This window comes from Diadema antillarum, unplaced genomic scaffold (assembly GCF_040938485.1).
Source record: "Diadema antillarum isolate AM-2024a unplaced genomic scaffold, OU_Dant_1.0 seq00000105_RagTag, whole genome shotgun sequence".
Lineage (NCBI taxonomy): Eukaryota > Metazoa > Echinodermata > Echinoidea > Diadematoida > Diadematidae > Diadema > Diadema antillarum.
Window position 1 is genome coordinate 22495 of NW_027271191.1, and position 20350 is coordinate 42844.

General features: G+C 37.2%; 1 protein-coding gene across 1 annotated transcript in view; it reads right to left on the reverse strand.

Moving 5' to 3' along the window:
- Positions 1 to 3825: 3825 nt before the first annotated feature.
- LOC139726925 (uncharacterized) overlaps positions 3826 to 20350 on the reverse strand; it is a 48123-nt gene continuing 31598 nt past the window's right edge. The window contains exons 24-36 of the mRNA XM_071637913.1: positions 20054 to 20222; positions 19273 to 19407; positions 18486 to 18657; positions 17782 to 17968; positions 17092 to 17118; positions 15359 to 15391; positions 13412 to 13441; positions 9875 to 9910; positions 8833 to 8856; positions 7984 to 8019; positions 6139 to 6150; positions 4836 to 4912; positions 3826 to 4058 (exon numbers count right to left, since the gene is read on the reverse strand). Coding sequence (XP_071494014.1) covers positions 3826 to 4058; positions 4836 to 4912; positions 6139 to 6150; positions 7984 to 8019; positions 8833 to 8856; positions 9875 to 9910; positions 13412 to 13441; positions 15359 to 15391; positions 17092 to 17118; positions 17782 to 17968; positions 18486 to 18657; positions 19273 to 19407; positions 20054 to 20222 — 1171 coding nt within the window. The remainder of the gene's footprint in view (positions 4059 to 4835; positions 4913 to 6138; positions 6151 to 7983; positions 8020 to 8832; positions 8857 to 9874; positions 9911 to 13411; positions 13442 to 15358; positions 15392 to 17091; positions 17119 to 17781; positions 17969 to 18485; positions 18658 to 19272; positions 19408 to 20053; positions 20223 to 20350) is intronic.

Genomic DNA, 20350 nt, shown 5'->3' on the forward strand with positions numbered 1-20350 from the left:
TCATGCTGTATTCACCAACGGTTTATTTCTTCACACAAATTTTCGAGCGTCTCGCTGCCCTTTCTCAAGTGTTGATACGCTTGAGAAAGGGCGGCGAGACGCTCGAAAATTTGTGTGAAGAAATAAACCGTTGGTGAATACAGCATGAACTTTTCTTGCAGCTTTGTTACTTATCTTTATATATATATATATATATATATATATATATATATATATATATATATATACATACATATACATATAAAAGGGTGGTAAATAGAGAACTCTTTGGAAATGATAAGGGTAATGTTTATGGTAACTTTTCAAAGCACAGCATGAAGAAGCTTTATAAATCTAGGTGACAGTTGCAATGACTGAAAATTCTTTGAAACCAAAAGATATTTTAAAAACTGATCCTGATTTCCATGTCAAGCTTCGTTATCCCAATCAAACCTGTTCATCTCAAGGTAATGACGTACTACCAAGCCAAAGTAAAGCACTCCTAATATATGAAAACCATATATTGCACTGTTTCTCTGGACAGTACACCAGGTCCTCTCTCTCTCTACACTCTACAACACTCAGCCTATGGATATATATATGACAACCTGCTTGCAAAGTATATACAATCAGACTTCACACATTGTTCTTCATTATTATACTGAAGGCATTTTTTAATACTGTACAATAATATATACACATAGCAAAGTGTGATACAAAATATGAATACAGATATAGGTGGATTTCTTCCATTGGACGGATATGGGGTGGATCATAGAATGGACGGGTAGATTTTCAAAAGGCCACTTTAGTAGCAAAGGCCAAAGGTATATTTCATTTAATACATTTTGTACAGGTACAAGTTGCATCAGCTCATAATACTTTTGTGCAGCAACGGACAGAAGTTTGACACCACAGATGCTTCATAATTGATCACAATTATCATAATAATAATAATAATAATAATAATAATAATAATCATAATCATCATCATCATCATCATCATCATCATCATCATCATCACCATCATCACCACCACCACCACCATCATCATGTATACATTATCATCAAAACATCACATACACAATTTTCCAATATGAAACAAATAGACTGGAAATGCCCCTACATGTCGCACTGAAGGACTGCAGTTGGAATGAGTTACTCTTGTGACCAAAATAAACAAACAAACACACAACAACAAAAGAATGAAAATAATATTTTGCCAAAAACAAACAAAGCAAAATTAATATGTGATCCTACTTTTAAAAAGATTTTCTGTAAGGCAGCAGGGAGCACTATGTATATCTCAAACATGAGTAGAAAAAGGCAATTGGTACCTTTATGTTACTGATACTTTGGGTTCCTATGAATACATGTACTTTCTGCCGCACATTCAACCTGGTATGAAGTTTGACTAATTTCTCTCCAAATGATGATCTTGCGTTACAGTTCATGTGTCATCAAGATTAGTCATGGACGGCTTGTTCACGGAATGCTTTCAAGATAAGAGTATGTCTTCACTGACTTTGAATAAAGATTATAATTTTCTTAGAATTCTTATATTCTTTTACTCTGGACAAGGGAACATGATTTTTGCAGAAATGCACCTTGAATCTCTTATGCTGTAACACTGCTTGGTAAAAACGAATGACGATATTGCTTTTACTCGATATCACTTGACAGATAAAAAGTGAAGTGCATACTACATAAGAATCTGCTCATTTGTGACATCACAGAGTATGATGTAAATGAGAGGGGGGGGGGGGAATGAAATAACTGATCAATTCCGAAGAAAAAAAACCAAGTACCACGCTAAACAAAAACCTACTTTCACTGGATAATCACATATTCCCAAACTTTATGTGATACATTTCTTTTGCATTCTCAGGAAATGCATAGATAGCTGGCTAGAGTTTAGCTAGAGTTTCTTCACTTTTGCAATTCTCCACTTCATACTGAACATGGGCATGAGAATTGAGTGTGATTGATAGCCACATACAATTTCTGAGACTCTTGAGATAGAAAGACCTTGGAATCAACAGGCTGTTGGCAGGACACAAACCCCCAAACACACCAATTGCTGAGCTGACATACTTTCTGCCTGGGTGTACATACATGAATACTGGGTAATGATGCTGTATGCCGAGGGTAGAATCATAAATATGTGACATGAAGATATAAAAAGGCATCAAAATAAGACACACTATGACACAAACAAACTCTGAGCACAGCATTACTGTAAGTTGCACAAATATCTTGTGTCACACTTCCATGCAGTGATATCAGCAGACACGCATACTGGAGAGAACTTGATGCATGAGTGGCATGGTGAATTTTCTAGTTGCCAAACGAAAGTCAAGCTGTTCCATAACTTGCATGAAAGAAATCTTTAGCTGGCATTTTTTAATGGTCATTTGTAGGGGTGAGTGCATACTGTAGTTACAACTATCATGAGGAAAATGCTATTATTTCATTGCATAATGACATTTCTGCTGCAAAACACACACATAGCATCGCACAATATCTGCTGACCTGTGGTTAGGTTTTCCCTTTATTTAACAATAATGTCAGGAACGTAAACATAACTTTTTTTTGTTTTTTTTTTTGGCAGAAATGCTTTGGTATCCACATATAATCACTGCAAAAGATCACTGATGTCAAATAATGTGTTTCATGCTCAAGGTATATATATTTTGAAATTATTGGTGCAAACCTTGGAATGCTGTATTTCACAATATTTCAGATGTATTCTTCTTGTTCTTGCAGTCATAAAAAAAAGGAAAAAATCCTGTCGATTTTACATCTCTGATATAAAGATATATCATAAGATAGATATCTTATATTCAAAATCACTGCAGAAATTCAGTGGAAAAGCACAGTAGTAGTATACTGTTAAAATAAAGGTCTTTAATTGGCTCTCAGTGGTTGATTGTGCGGAAGTGTAAACTTTAGCATGGTCTGGCGGACACAAACTATCAAAAAAAAAATTATGAAGATGAGGAGAATGCAATTCATACACGTCTACAGAAGTCCATGCATAGGACAATGCATTTTGTCATGCCCCCTTTTTCATCAAACAAAGGTCATACACTTCTTTCTTTCCTTCACAAAACAAAGATGTCCTTATGGGAAGATTTGCTATGACTACTACAGTATGTCAAATGGAGAATTACGCTGGTTCATGGTCAGAATATAAATGGACCGAGAGACCTCTACACATTAGAGGCAAGAGTCAGGCCATTTGTCAGAGAATCAAGAAAACTGCAAACACAAAAACCAACCAACAAGCAACCTTAAGATACCCCCCCCCCCCAAAAAAAAAAAAAAAAAAAAGAGTAACTCAAACATTTCTTCCCCACCACTTTATCCCTTTTGAAGATTGCCATTTGCAGTGGCATGGAAATTATTAATTTTGTGACAATGCTTAAACTTGAATTATTGATACCAAATTTGCACTATTCAAAGACCACTCGTACTTACGTCATTAGCATCAAACCTTTTAGAAAAGGTCGCAACATATATATCCGCAGTATCTCATATCTCTTTTTTTCCCGCTCTGGCAGCTCTGAAATTACCAAAGATTGACTACACATCATTTGGCAGTTGTCATTTTGAAAATTTGATCCATAATCTAAATGATTGATCACTGATGGCCTCTACATTGTGAGGGGGTCGAATATATTACAACTGATGTAATATGTACAATAAAGCTAAATAAATACTCTTATAATGTTCATAGCAAGTGCTCATCAAAAGGGTGCCACAAGCAGATATCCCATAGACAAATCAGCAGCAATGACTGATGCCATCGAGCGCTACCCCTTCGATCTCGTCCGCATCTCAAAATCATCTGTAGTTCTCTGATGGCACCACCGACTGGCCGGGAACAAAGTACTTCTGGGAGGACCGCAGCGTGAGGAGAATTGGTTGGTGTAGCTGGTCGTACAGGTCGATTGGTGATGGGAACGGGTTCAGCACATAGGTCTTCAGAGGGAAGTCTATCTTGCTGGTGAAGCTGTACAAGCCATCTGCCTCCATCTTCTTGCGCAGCTGGTGTGGGAGGGGCGGTAACCTCAACTCTGTATGGGGGGAAGGGGTGGGGGAAGTCATCAGCAAGGCGACAGATGGCTTTGTTGCCCTTTAAACTGTTGGTTGTTACAACATGGATCTGACTACTTTTTCTGTCTGTACTTTCGGACAGTATTCTTTCATTTGAGAGTATCTGTCAGAACCTCTTCTCATTCGCAACCAGAATGCATCATTACAAGAGTTTGTTTGTTTACCCCAATCCTCTTAACATTATTACTGCAGGTTTGCTTTTATCTCTTGAGTTTCACCGCATTATCTTCTGCAGGAAAAAGGATCCAGGGATCTTTTTTTTTTTTACATGCCTTTTGGAAGCAATGAAAATGTACTTACAGTTCTAGATAAATGATTTCCCTGATGAATCTTTTAATGTGTCAATTCAAAAATGGTATCCACTGATTTGCTGAGTGTAACAAGGCTGCTCAGTGTAATTAGACAGCTCTTTTAGGTCAGTTTAAATGTTTTCAGTATTTTTTATCTGCTGTATCATCTATTCAATCTTAAAGTCAATTCCTAATGTCAAAATACAGTTTGGCATCTAGTACTTTAAAATATAGAAGATGTTTCTGTGACATGAATATGAGTAATAATTTTCATATCAATGCATAAAGAATTGAACAAAACATGACAAATTCTTGAAGATTTCGTAAACAATGAATAATATGTAAGCTCCTCCAGCACTCTGAATACTCATGCCAGTTGAACTGCAGGGTGTATCTGAAAACAGAATATATATATATATTTTTTTTAAAGAGATTACTGACACTAACCTGTTTGGAAAACTGTCTCTCGCTTGTCCTTGCAGGTACTGGTGTGGGTTTCACCGAGACGAACTAGACTGGGCTTACTGTGGATTACACACACAACACACATAAAGACAAAAGGAAATAGAAATGTGACATAACAGAACTAATCATATTGTTGTGTTTTGTCTGATTTGAGTTAACAACATAAAATGTCTTGCAAAGCATATCGAGCAGAAGCCTCTAGTAGAATCTAAATGCGGGAATGCCATCCTTTCATTCACTGCCACCATGGCTGGAGTGAAAGATGTGTCAATGCTAATACACACATCAACTTTGTCCTTTTTTTTTTTTTTTTTTTTGGGGATGAAGTAAGGTCAACTGCATGGGCAAATTTCTTCATTTCTTTGATTGATAAATATTAGGATATGTCATCTTAAGAAACATATAGCAATAGATCACTAGCTAAATTTACTGAGCACTGACAAAAAGAAAAACCAAAACAACAATAACTTTATATAACAGCATGAGTTTTAACTTTGATGCAGTCATTGTGAGGAAATGAAAAAAAAAAAAATCACTGTATATCAGTTCTTGTTTCATCCACAAAAGTAGGAAGCAAGTTACCGTGAATAAGATTTTACACTTTGCTGTCGTATAATAGATATATTCATGTCTAAATAAAATTCAAATAAAAGCAGGAAGGACAAAAAGTTATAGTTGCTCTCATCTGAACCATTCGACAGATCCGTGCACACACACACACACACACACACACAAAGGAGGAAATTAAATCAGGCCCTCCATCAGCATTCTTGGATAAAGACATTAACAGCTTGGACAAAGATTTGACCATGTGTAACCCCTGTACAAGCATGCACCTACTTTGAGTATTGCAAGCATGTACCCACTCTGAGTATTGCATAGTACATGCTGTTCAAAGTTTTACAGTAAATCAACTATACAGTGGACCCCTGTTATAACGAAGTCCTTGAGACCGGCACCTTTCTTGCGTTATATCGAAATTTTTTTCTAACCGGATAATGTATCCTCCAGAATTTTTATTTCACTGTAACTGAAATTTTGTTATAACCATGTTCATTATAACAGGAGTGCACTGTACCGGTAAACGAAGGTGATCAGAATTCAACAGATGTGAAACCTTAAACTGATAGCGTCCACAACAATTCCGGCAAATTCAACATTAGACAACTCACATCTGGCCACCTATTTCTTCATTCACTTACTATACAGTCCTCATTCACACACTACCATCACATTCAGTTTACTGCTTTTGCATCACACACTGCCCTTCCAGCAGTTCAATTACCTTTTCCTTGTCCTAGAATATGATGGCATGGGATAGGAGAGAATGCAACAGGGAACCATATAGGAGATCCAAGGTTTGAACAAATAGACCAGTTAACCAATGCAGTCATAATATCACCCTTCCCACTTTTTTCTGACCTTTTTTTAATTAGATAGAAAATGACAAGCTCTATATTCACTTCATGTGCTTTCTCTAAGTTCTATTTCAATAGCTGATATTTTTTTTTAAATGTTGTTTTTGAGAATACACAAGCCTCAGGCAGATCACAATCAGATTTGTGGTGTTACATTGATTGACAGAGATATGAATTAGACATGATCAATATCTGAATACATAATCAACTGGTCTATTTCATTCCTTACCTCCATCCATCATTGAAATGTATGGTGCACACAGCAAAAGTAAGTAACAGTGAATACTCACACTGTGCCCTCCAATATGCAGTCAGAAAACAACTTTTTTTTTTATACAGCTGCTCTCAATGTAAATATATTGCATGTTCAATCAATTATAAACTTCTCACAAAGCATGTCACATTACTGTAATACATGAACGCAAATGAAATTAATCAAAGTGATAACATTCGTGACTTTGTTAGACAATTGTTACAAAGTTCTACTAGGTCAACCTGTAGTGATATTGTTCCAACTAGGACAGACAATTTATGACAATGCAAATGTGAACATAACTCACGAACATGACTCATTGACAGATATCTCTTGCAGACTTGGTTATAAGACTGCTTTTTCATCCCTAAATTTCTGTGCATGAGAACATAGCACACCATCGTAACAAGTATGCAACACTGCAGATGAGTGCCCCTTTCACTTCAAAAATATATGTATATATTTTTGCAAGACGAATAAATGGTTAAATCACACTTTGTGAATAGAATGTGATCTGGTGCAAATGTAAGGTCTACTTTCTTGCTCTTAGTGCATAAGAAAAAGAATTAAAAAAGCATAAGGAATTAAACACACACACACACACACACACACAAACACATCCACACACACACACACACACACACACAATAGATATGACAACAATCATTCATGAATGACATGTACGAATCATAATTCAAGGAGATTATTATGTCAAGAACGTGACAGAAATATTAGTACCTGCACAATTATCCATAATCTTTCTTCTCTCTGCACAGCATTTCCCTTTTAACACATAGAATTCAGCATCTTACTCTCCTAATTCCATTCTCTTCAATGGCACTATTTATTAATTTCACAACTGACCAGGATTGGCATGATTTCTATCTTGAATTCAATGACTAATGGATTTAAAATTAGGGAAAACTATAACTAACATGTTCTCAATCTCACCTTGTTGACAACAATCATTCACCAAGTTCTTAGCTCTTATTGGTGTGATTCAGAGATTCCATAAATATTGAAGGAAACCCTTCTTTCATAAACTCTCATTATCATATCAAATTTATTTGAAGATGGCATTTGCTGAAAGAAAAAACATGCCTCGGGTCAGTAAAAATGATAAATGAATACACTAGTGAGAAAGAAGAATATCCCTTAAACTTTTTTTTTTTTTTAACGTAATACTCCAAGGTCAGATTGTCAAGGGACACACACACAAACCATTTGATATTCATTTTCTACAAAACAGTTTGAACTATGACCACCAGAAGGATCTTGTACTATGGTACACCTATATTCACCTTCTTGGTCATCATTCAAAAGTTCTACAAATCATCAATTTCTGGTCAACACCCTCAACAAGTTACAAAATTAGCAATTCTGTTTAATAGAAAACAGAGTGCAAGGTGAAAATGAAGAAAACGATGTTATTGATGTGCTAAGACACGTCACACAATACCTCTCTTCTTTCTGCTTCTTCTTTTTCTTTTTCGCTCTAATGATTGCATGTCATCAGTGGAATACACATATAATAGTAAGTTATAACAGAAAAAGGTGATTTCAAAATTCCAACATCATAGACATAGAATTTAGAATTTAGATGATAAGATTTATTTCAAAGATGCAAGCGAGAGCTGTACCATCTAATAACAACAATTGCATACTGACCGTTTCTTGAAGTCTGAAGTTTTAAGTTCTAAGTTTTACTTGAACTATTACCCTATGAGAACACAGAAAGTTGTATTGTTGTTGTTTTATTTGGCACACATTGTAGATATAATTCTGTTGAACCTCACAAATGTTTCTGTACTAACTAAAGCAGAACCTTGATACATACAGGAATATGATTAACAACACATAATGTCATGTTGATTTCTTCAAAATTTCTGATCAAAACGAAAAAACACATTTAAAAAAAATGAATGTGTTTCAGTATATTCACCCCTCAGGGTAGAGACTGGTTTCTCTCACGGTGTTCTACTGAAATATCTTGTGCATAACGAACCAAATTATTTGCAAATCAGAAACTTGCTGAACATTTCAGTTTATAATTTTGGTCGAATTACTTAGTACACTTAGCTTTAAAGAATTTCAAAATTGATCTGCTAGACCATTTTCATGGTTCATAAAGCACAGCTTGTAGCACTGAAGAATACATAAACAGTGATTCTGAGTTGAAACTATCTCAGCTGCATTATAAAAGAAAAGAAATGAATGTTTAGGATCTTTACACTGATTTCGAAAGTTATATTATTTGATCTTAAAATGCTTCTCTTGAAATAGAAATGACGAGAAAGACATGTCATACCTCTTCATCTCTTCCCACCATTCTCTATAAGAGGACATCACAAAAAAAAACCACCAACATGGAAGCATGAACAACAACAAAAAATAATGCAAAAAGTAAACACGGAAAGATATCATGGACGATTGTCAATAAAATCATATATAGTACAGTGAACTCTAATTATAAAGAAAAATGATTACAACAGACTCTAATAGTAAGTTCTCTTGTCCCAGATTTCAGTGTTCCTTGTATGTCACATTGTTTTTCAAACACTGCTATAACAAACTTTTGATATAACAAAGTGATTTCACTGGTCTATGAAAGGACTCTGTTTTCATGTAATTCTACTTCACTCAATAGACAATGCTCTTTGAACAAGGTACTACCAATTACCTTACACACAGCCAATAAATAAATCTATGATCTTACGTATCAACAATGGATCAAAGATTAGGGAAACTGGTACTATTGCCGAGGATGGAAAAAACTTTAATTTGAGCATCTATTGAATTGCAATCCGTAAACATGTGCAGGTCTTCTTTCAATATATGTAACCTATGTGCTTATGCATATGCACACCAATTTGCAATCCAAGCAAAGTAATGTCATGTTCAACATCTTATACATATTTTTTACCATCTCTCTCTCTCTCTCTTCCTTCTCTCCCTCTTCTTTCTTTCTCTCTATCTCTATTTACTGTACATATGATACAATGTATGTACATGTACCGACTTGTGAAAATATTACATTAATGAATGCATTTCGATTTAATATTCCATCTCATATTGCATGACTTGTTATAAATTATATCACAAAAGTGCTGATCTCATTAACATGAGTAACTGGGGGAAATAATCCATAATCACATACTTTCTGCAGACTCCTTATCCACATAGATAAAAAAAATACAGTAAATGTCATGTCTGATTATTGTACTATCAAATTGCACATATCAAATTTAAGCATAAGATGCTTAACCTTGCAAATAAACTTAAGGCACATTCCTCATTTTTTTTTAAAGCAACTGTGATTAGACAGCAAAAACTTGTGAATGTTTATTTACCTTGCTGCTTTGAAGTCAGTTGATGAACCTCCTTCACTGAATGTTATTAGCATTGTGGGTAGAAAGGTATATCATGATTGTTGTAATAATAACATTTTACTAATTGTGAAGACAAGTTTTTACCAAAAAAATAAAAAAAAATAAAAAAAAGAAGTCAATATTTCCAAGCCAAGGTAAGGCATTGACTAAGAGATATAATATATATGCTGGTGACTGTCAATAAAATGACATATCATTCAAACCAATCTTTCAAGAATCTAATCACAGTGCAATGCATCATGAGTTAATACCTTAGAGAGTATATAAAATAATGGTACTACAATTGCTTTTCAGAGTTAAAATTTTCATGGAGAGCAGTGCCGACTGCTGACTAATGAAATTACGCTAGATTATCAAAACTGCTAGTGGCTGAGCAATGCACACCATGACTAGAAATATCACTGAAGGTGATTAATACCCCCACCCCGTGACGACAGTCTTACCCAAGGAATGATCTTTCCTTGATCTTCTGCCATTTAAATGCCGTTACCATGGCAACGCAGCTTCCAACACGTCCGAAAAATATGTCTTGCACATCTTCCCACCAAGACTATTGTGTGTGCCACATTTCATAAGCTTTTGTCAAAAACTGAGGAAGTAGTTCAATCCACAAGATCTTTCCTTGATCTTCCGCCATTAATATGCCGTTACCATGGCAACGCAGCTTCCGACACGTCCAAAAAATATGTCTTGCACATCTTCCCACCAAGACAAATGTGTGTGCCACATTTCATGAGCTTCAGTCGAATACAGAGGAAGTAGTTCAATCGGCAAGATCTTTCCTTGATCTTCTGCCATTTATATGCCGTTACCATGGCAACGCAGCTTCCGACACGTCCGAAAAATATGTCTTCCACATCTTCCCACCAAGATCAAGGTGTGTGCCACATTTCATAAGCTTTGGTCAAAAAACTGAGGAAGTAGTTAAATCCGCAAGATCTTTCCTTGATCTTCTGCCATTAATATGCCGTTACCATGGCAACGTACTTTCGGGTACTGTCAAAAAATGCGTCTTGCACATCTACAACCAAAGGCACACATCTGTACCAAGTTTCATGGAAATTGGGCAAAAACTGAGGAAGTAGTTTGCAACACAAAATTTTCCATCATTTTGGCTCATAATATGTGAGCTGTTACCATGGCAACATACTTTTTGTCACTGTCAAGAAATGTGTCATGCTGACCTATATCCTAAGACAAACACTCAATATGAATTCCATGAGAATTGGAAGAACACTGATGAAGCAGTTTTGCCATGAAGCATTTTGCCCTACATTTTACCAATAACATGCCGTTACCATGGCAACGCACTTTTTGCCACTGCGGAAATATGTGTCTTGCACATTAACATATTCAGATGAACATCTGTACCTAATTTCATAAAAATTGATCAAAAACTGTGGGAGGAGTTCGCGACGCAAGATTTGTACCCATTTTTGCCCATAATATGCCGTTACCATGGCAACGTACTTTTGGGTACTGTCAAAAAATACGTCTTGCACATCTACAACCCAAGGCACACATCTGTGCCAAGTTTTATGGGAATCGGTTGAAAACTGAGGAAGTAGTTCGCGACGCAAGATTTGCAACGGACCGCCCGCCCGACCGCCCGCCCGACAGCCCGACCGCCCGACCGACCGCCCGACCGCCCGACCGTCCGCTGATTCCTATATACCCCCTTCAAACTTCGTTTGGCGGGGGTATAAATATTTTGTTTCTTACAGCTCCACAGTTGGACTTGAGCCCCAAATCAAATTACTTGTATGCATGACATCATGACCTCTAAACATTAGAAAAAACACAAAAAATCGTATGGAATATATAAAAAATGCTATCACATTTGTATCATTTCATTACATCCACAGCTGCATGTAAGGAAAAACTGACATTTATGTTTCTTTATATGGTACTGTCTGAAAACTCATACAAAATAATACTCACTCATTTCCGTACAAAATATTGTTTGTTCTCACTAGCAGCTCAGATGACACATTACAGCACTTAGAATTGTGAATGTATGACCTATCTACTTAACTATTAACACAAGGTAACTTAATCACCACAGCAATACCACACAATGCAGTATGAGGCTGCATAATATCCCACATTGAAGAATTCTGTCTATAACACCAACAAGTCAAACTGTCTGTGAAAGAAGTCTCTCTTGCCTATAAGGTTCCTTGCAGAGAGCATTGACTTGTATGCAGGCTCTTTGCTATGTGCTACTGGTAGCCATCTGGGCAGTAGACTTCAGTTGTGCAACAAACACAAACTAGGTGCAGCTTCTGTGCTATATGTTCACAAAATGGTGGTACTCACATCAAACACACACATTATACAATCCTCACTTGCTCTAATCGCATAAATTTCAAATTCAATGACATTGTCACACACAGTTTATGTTAGTAACATCCAGACTGACAAGATCCCAAGCCTTTACAAGGACAGAACAAAAAAGAAGAAAAAAGATGGCAATGGCGAGATGGATTTCTGTCAAATTTGGCCAGTAAGGATAGGAACAAGTGTAGCTTAATATATGTATGTATGTAAAGAGCCAACTGCTCATAATGATGGCATACCTTAAACTTATCCACGGCTGAATATATTGTCTCTCTATACCTTGATTAGATCATGCCAAATCCTTATGAGACACTATGCTTTAATTTGCTACAGTAGTTGTCAATTGGTAAAATCTATCTCTACATTGCCTCAATAAACAAATACATGAAGACACAATTCTGCTACAGAAAAGCATAGAGTGGGCATCTTCATGAGCTTAGATACTGTATAAGCCATACATCATATTTAGTAAATTTCCGCTAATCGGGGCTTCCCGATGATTTCACGAGTGGTTAAATTCATGATCGTGGAGTACAGTAGTGAATGGAGAAATGTATACGTGCACATCACATTCATATCAGGATCAGAGTCAATACATATCTTCGTGTGTCTTTAAATTCGGGAATAGCACGCGACTCACGAAATTTCCGAAAATAAAAACCTCGCGAAATATTCAGCGTATACAGTATATATACTGGTATATAAAATTAGAGACAGCAAGGAGACTTCTGCTCCTGCATGAGTTTTGATGGTAAGTAACTGATTGAAGCTCTGTTGGCTCTAGTATGTACATTAAGGATGGACACTTGGTCTCAAAAGATGCAAGACATTGCTGAGATCATGAAAGACTAAGTCCGCTGGAATTAACTTTTTAATATCCATGGATCTTGGGAGTACTACCCGACTTGAGTAATTGATTGATTGACATTGTGGGATAAGAGTATCACTGTAACATATGATCATTCACAGCGGTCAAGTTCAGTCAAAAACAGCACTGGTACTTGTTTGAAGCAACATATCTTGTGTTCTCGAGATAAAAACACTCTACATAAACAAATGATTAAGCCTTGTGAGAAAGATTTCGTAAAGAAGCAATACTACACTCCAATACACCCGAGTATTAGCACTGCAGTCAAACATTCAGTGATACGTCTTTACCTCTTTCGCAGCTCTTCATCAGAGAAATCTCTATGATATTTGCAAAGGAAATCAAGAGCAACACAGGTCAGTAAAAGCCATTCAACAACCAGGAGTTACATGTTATTTGCCTTCTGTAGCAAACCAATTATACGATAACTTTATCAAATTTGATATTGAGTGTAGATTCAGCACACAGGCTACTTGATGCTGACCTCAAAACGTTACAGAACTAGAAATGTCGCTATGGCGACTGGTATGCCTCCGCCATAATGCATGATTCTCCTAATAGGTCTATAGTACATGTGGACAATGTGTAATTACATTTTCACAAAATTGGCAAAATATTAAAATGACATGTTTGTCACAAATGTATTGAATGTTTACCTTCCTTGACCTAGATGTTTATTGGATGAATAGGAGAGCATGTATTTGGGGATTTAAGAACTTTAACTTGACTTTGACCATTTCATAAGTTTATGCACTGAGTAATTTTCAAGGTATGGAGAAAAAGCGCAATTTCTGTATTGAACAGTAAATTGTTATCATTTTCATCTGGCCTTTGATTTATAAGAGAATCACTGTCAGGCAGAACATGTACATAAATTCAGCATGTTCTAAGTTTCAAGATAACTTGAGCCACTTCCGAGATATGGAGAAAGAATTAAGTTCAGCACTTTCACTTGATCTTTGACCTTTTGACCTTTGACCTTCTTGGCAAAAAAAAAATCCCAGAGAATCTCTATTGGGTTATACATGCATACATCAAGTTTTAAAAAAAAAAAGCCCTGCTGGCATTGCATAAACATAAGGAAAATAGTAAAATTTTGAAGTATTGCCCTTGACCTTTGACCCCTGACCTTTGACCCCATGAACCCTAAATTCCCTAGATAACCACTGCCAGTCAGTAGATGCATATATATACTATGTTCCATGAAGATACCTTGAACAATTTCCAAGATACAGAGAAAAAAGTGAAAATTTAACATTTTATTTGACCTTTTGACCTTTGACCTTTTGACCTCATGACCCCAAACTTTCACCAGAGAATCTTAATTGGGCAGTACATGTATACACTAAGTTTCCAGAAAATATCTTCAGGCATTGCATAGATATGGGGGAAATAGTAAAATTTTAAGCATTTGACCTTGACCTTTTGACCTTTGACCTTGAGCATGTGCACCCAAAAGTTGATAGGCACAACTTCACCCCCTAATACACATACATGCCAAGTTTCATTAGGATACCTCAAAAGGTTTTGGTAGTTACCCTGTCCACAAAATTCATTACGGACGGACGGAAGGACGGACGGACGGACGGAAGGACGGACGGATGGACGGAAAGACGGACGGACGGACGGACGGACGGACGGACGGACGGACGGACGGACGGACGGACGGACGGACAACCCGAAAACATAATGCCTCCGGCACCACTTCGTGGCGGAGGCATAAAAAAGAAAGTGACCAAAAACAAAAATGGTTGACGACAACCTCTCAAACAAAGTAATTCAGAACACCAAAATAGGCAATGCAAGTGCCTATGGCTGTGACATGAGCATAACGAATGGCATATTGAAGTAGGAGGAAATATAAACTATTTTTTTTTTAACAACCCTTGGGCATCTCATAGTGAGAATGCGATACTGATTAAATTGATCATGTGCAATTTTAAGGGCATTTCATATTCTTAAAACAGGAGTACATACCTAACAGAGAAATGTACAATTTTTATATTTCCACATATTACTGTGCCTTTCTCATGGAAGGAGCATGAAGTTGAAGTGATGACTTTTTAAGGCAATCACATGATGAATAAACCCTACAATATATATTTCATAGAATCTCATCAGTTCTGCAGCAAACAAATAACCCCTCCAAAGGCAAATCCCTAAAATTATGATAAACAACAGCTGTCATGGTTCTTTGATAGGATGATAACTCATTACTGGCAAAAACATGAACAAACCTTGACATGAAGTCATCTTCATCGGACTCCTCCCTTCAGTTGATTGCACAAATGAACACGCAAAAAAAGGACATGCTTAAATCACCTTCATACAATTATGTTGCTCAGTCATTAGTAAAAGAAGCAAACCACTGTTACTCATGACAAGGGGGGGGGGGGGGGACCAATGCACCTTATCAAAATTTCGTCTGTGGATGCTTTGAAGTTCAGTTTACTTTTCATTCTAATCCACTGCACACACACACACACACACACACTCTCTCTCTCTCTCTCTGAATGTGCGTAAACCTCTGTGCTCTTAAAAGCAGTGCTTAGCAGCAGTTGGAAAATGTGCACAACAAACCATTTTAAAGAAGAAGACTTAACTGGGAAAGCCCATACTTGTATCATAGTAAAATGCCGCCACACACGAATGTGTGTCAGGTGGAGATGCCCAAATAGAGACAAGATTCTGAATCCCAAAACATGCCCTTCTTTGCAACAGGTATTTTAATTGTGAAATAGTAAGATATACAGAATTTAAAGAAACTAACAAAACACAAGCATTTGGCAAGAGAGAGTGAAACAGCAAATGTGAGCACACTAAACATTTTTTGTTGTTGTTGCTCTTTTGTATCAAAACTGTCGGAAAATGGACAGTTTCTTTATAATTCATAAAGGAATTGCATGCTGTAATTTGAGAGAAAGTAGCAGAAATATGGTAATCCTTTCAATTTTGCAAATAATAGCTGAGATGATATAGCTTCTGCTTGATATGTACAAAGAGTCAAGTTGCATACTTGGTGAATGGCAGCCAACCTCACACAAGTTGAACTCAGTGACACTGGAGATAGAATATCTACTTCACACAAATTCAGCCTCCATATAAATTATTCTTCATTTGTCTTCCAAGGAAGGAAGAGGAAATCCATTAGAATGATCAAAATGATTTTCAACTTGGTGATGCTTTTGACTTGTGTGGAGTCAGCTCCAGCAAAGGTTAACGATTGGTGCATAACACTCACTGTGAGATATCACTGCAAATCACACTGCACGCATATTATGGCATTTTCAAACACACAGTTTTATTTTTTCAAACTTATTACTGTTTTATACTTAGAATATCATTGAACCTGCATTTCACAGCTGAAAATTGTTCAACTTTAAAGCGAATTGGAGGATGGAAGGACGAAGCATACTGGACTCTCCCAGTAAAAGTTCATATAGTTTAGAAAGCCTCAATGTCTTGTTGCGATTGTCTTAGGATATGCTCCTCCTTTCTCTTTTAAAGTGAGCCATGCAATATTTCAAATTTTTGCCCAATTTATGCCCATCTGGTGCATAGTCCCAAAGCCAAGTTGCATAATCAAAGCTTTATCAATCATTGTGCCAATTAGTGCATGTTATTTACAAAGCTTCGTTTCATTTGTAAACTAAAATCAGCAGGTGTGATGGACGGAACAGTAAATCTGTGTCAATGCTTTATTTTTCTATTCCATCTACATCACATGTATGACTTGTCTTCTTCTCCTTCCATCACCCTACATACATAAGAAAAACATGATAACGAAGATGTATTGCAGTTTTAAAGTACTCTTGTATTTTTGTGTCTCTTTTTTTTTGTAGAGACATTTACCAATTTATATATAAAAAAGAACAAACTAAAATGTATTTCACTGTATAATATTTCATATAAAAGTTCTCCGGCACAGCAAGCTTGGGGTCCCTCTTATGACTGGGGACTCTTAGTTTACCTTCCTACCACCGTTGATCCTGATCCGCTGAGATTGACAGCATTTTGGAGAGTAAAAAATGGCTGTTAATTACTTGGGATGATGAGCCTCACTGGGAGAGGGGGATAAAATCAGCCTTTGATACTGGCATACAGAGCATGTAAGCTGCACATAGACATAGAGGCAGCAGAGGTAGAGATGTATAGTACACATTTCATTATAGGTAATCCTTGACAATAGCTGAAACAAGAAAGGAGAAATGTACATTCCAGGCATCTATAAACATTGCTGTGTCATGACATACACATGATTTGACACGCAACACATACATGCCATACATTCATTATGGACACAATCAGAGACATACTGATGCATAGATGCACATCCACAGACCCTCCTGGTAACTTCAAAAGAGGAGTTTCTGTGCATTTATAAAACAGCAGACTTACCCACACAGCCACGCAAACAATCATCACTGGCAAACTGTAAAGCTTCTTCAGACGTATTTTTCTCTTGTTTGTTTGCTTTCTCATCACCAAAGTAAACATCCAACTCCTGATGTTTGGTAGGACAAGGACAGTGTTCTTCTTTTGTTTATTCATTTGTTTTCTTGTCAACAAAGTAAACACCCACCTCCTGATCTTTGGCAGGACGAGGACAGTGTTCTTCTTTTGTTTAGTCATTTGTTTTCTCAACAAAGTAAAGACCCACCTCCTGATCTTTGGCAGAACAAGGACAGTGTTCTTCTTCTCCTCCTCCTTCTGCCGCTGCTCCTTGACGGCGGCCATCTTGAGGCGCTCTAGGTGCCGCTCCACCTCCATCTCCACAAAGTAGTTGATGGCCTCGATCGGCTGGATGTTGTCCAGGGCCGACATGTCCGGCGGGACATTGAAGGTCACTGTGGTGGTGTGAAGACATGGCGGAGAGTTCTGGATTCACTAAACTATATACTGTATGGGCTATATATTTAGCAAGTCTAATTTTTCGAGAATTGGGACTTCTCAACAACTTTGCAAGTGGTTAAATTCGCAAAAGTGGAGTACAGTTCAACGAAAAAAAAATGAAGTAAGCCTCAATTTACAAACAAAAACATTGCAAAAGTCAACCATGAGTCTCAATAAATTTGTCATACAATCATATCGACCTATTGTATGTATAACTAGTATTTGATAATTAAGTTTTATATTTGTTAATTCATATGTAAATCACACTCAATTTGTCAGTTATACATTCCTTGCATCTGCAAAGACTATCCTCAAAACTTTGCCCACAGTCATTTCTAATCTTGAAGACACATGAGGCATTCTTAACAAAATTTCAGAAACAGTTTCATTTAAAAATAAAAAACAACAAATTCCTGGACACACTAAATATTGTGAATATATAGGCATCCAACTGGATACCTATATGAATACCTGTGAGGGACTTCTGTTGCTGGGGAGGTTGTGGCTGCAGTGAGGAGGTCTCCTCGGGGGCATGGTCAGGAGAGGTGGCTGATGTTGTCTTGGTCTCGGACACCCCGCCCTCGGAGTGCTTGTCTGACTCATGGGAGGAGGAACCTGGCTCAGAGATGGAGGGCAATGAACTCTGATGCATGGCAAGGAAGAAAGAACAGACAGATTAAAGATGGTGGCTTGGCAATCAAAGAGTTAAATCATTCACTCTGCAGGTGCAGTACTCAAGCTGTTGTTAAATGCCAGATAACCACTTGAATCGTTTAACAAACATCTGCTTTCCTTTGGTCATCTTTCATTACTTCTCCAAATGCTGTCATTTCTAAACACACGGTTCTGCATTTGATATCCCGGTGAAATCATGTTGTGTTTGGATGTGATTACAGTAGACTATCATGGCATTGTAGCTTACTGTGGCATTCTGTAGGCAAATTGTATGAAGAGTTTGATCACACACAGGTGAAGTGCCATATGAAATCATCTTGAAAAAAGTCCATCATCAGATAGAGTAAAATAAAACCTTTCCAGTGGTACAGTGTACCTCAGTTGTAACATAACAAGGAATATTCTTGAAGTTATGATGAAAGATATCCTGTATTTTCATGTTTTGTTTTTTTTTAGCATTTTGAATAGCAAATATCTTAAATGAACAAGAATGGAGTTAGCTATTTTTGTGATAAAATTATTCATACGTATGTGACACTATTGGATGATGATCGAGACATTGGAGAAGCGAAATCAATCTCACCTCCCCAGATGGTTTGAGAATCCTCTTGGTGGGGGAGCCAGTGGCCTTGCTGCCCTTGTCAATGCTCTTCTTCCTGGAGATTTTGCCTGTCAGTTTCCCCTTCTGTAGCTGCTCGATGGAGCGCTTCAGGTGGCCCTGGGAGAGGGTAAAGGAAAGTGAGTGCAAAAAGAGTTTTAGTCTTTTCTCTGGTGGCCCATTGTCGGGCTCGATTATGGCCGAGGAATAAATGTAAATGTGCAGTAGTGTCCCTATTGAATAACTGTTTCAATAAAAATTGTAATTTTGGCTTTTAACCTTTAGCTGTCACGAAGTGTTTATAAAGGTCCATTGTTCCTTGTAAGTTTTTTTTTTTCAACTTTTTTTTTTTTTCAAAAAAGAAATTTGCCCAGTGCTCATTGATGCATGGACATATTCAAAACAAGAGCCATATAAGGCATGACAGGTGCAGTGTGTATGTTTGAAACCCTACGCTTAGATATACACATTGTTGTACTGTAACACTTCCAGCTTCCAGGCGAGAAACACTTTGATGACCATTGACGACGAGTTGATTTCACTTAACACACTTTACCCACACACACCCGCTTGAGTAACGGGTATACTTGGGACTAATCTTCAACAGGTTAAGGAATGCGTGATGTCTCTTGGCTCTCATAATGGAACTTGCCTGTCATTAAGCCCTGATGTAAAGAAGACTATTTTATAACAAGGCAAGGCGGGAAGAAGGTGCACACTTTCTTGGGGGTGGGAAGTAGCATTAAGGGTTTAATATTAAACATACCTTGAAGAGGGCCATCCACTGGTCCAGCCACATCTGGGCCATCTCCTTGACCTCCTTCTTACGGCTCTCCTCCTCCATGCTCCACACATCCCAGCTGTCTAGCTCCTTAAAGAAGTAGTTGTGGACGTCCTCCAGTCCCATGTGGAGGAAAAGGTCGTGGGCCATCTCCCTGTAGAGGATGCAACTTTTCTCTGTCAATCTACGTCATTGGTTATTAAAAATTTCGTACTGTCATATGACATTTATTTCTGTGGCTCAAGTTGCTCTCAGTCTCAAAAATGAAAGACATCATCACTT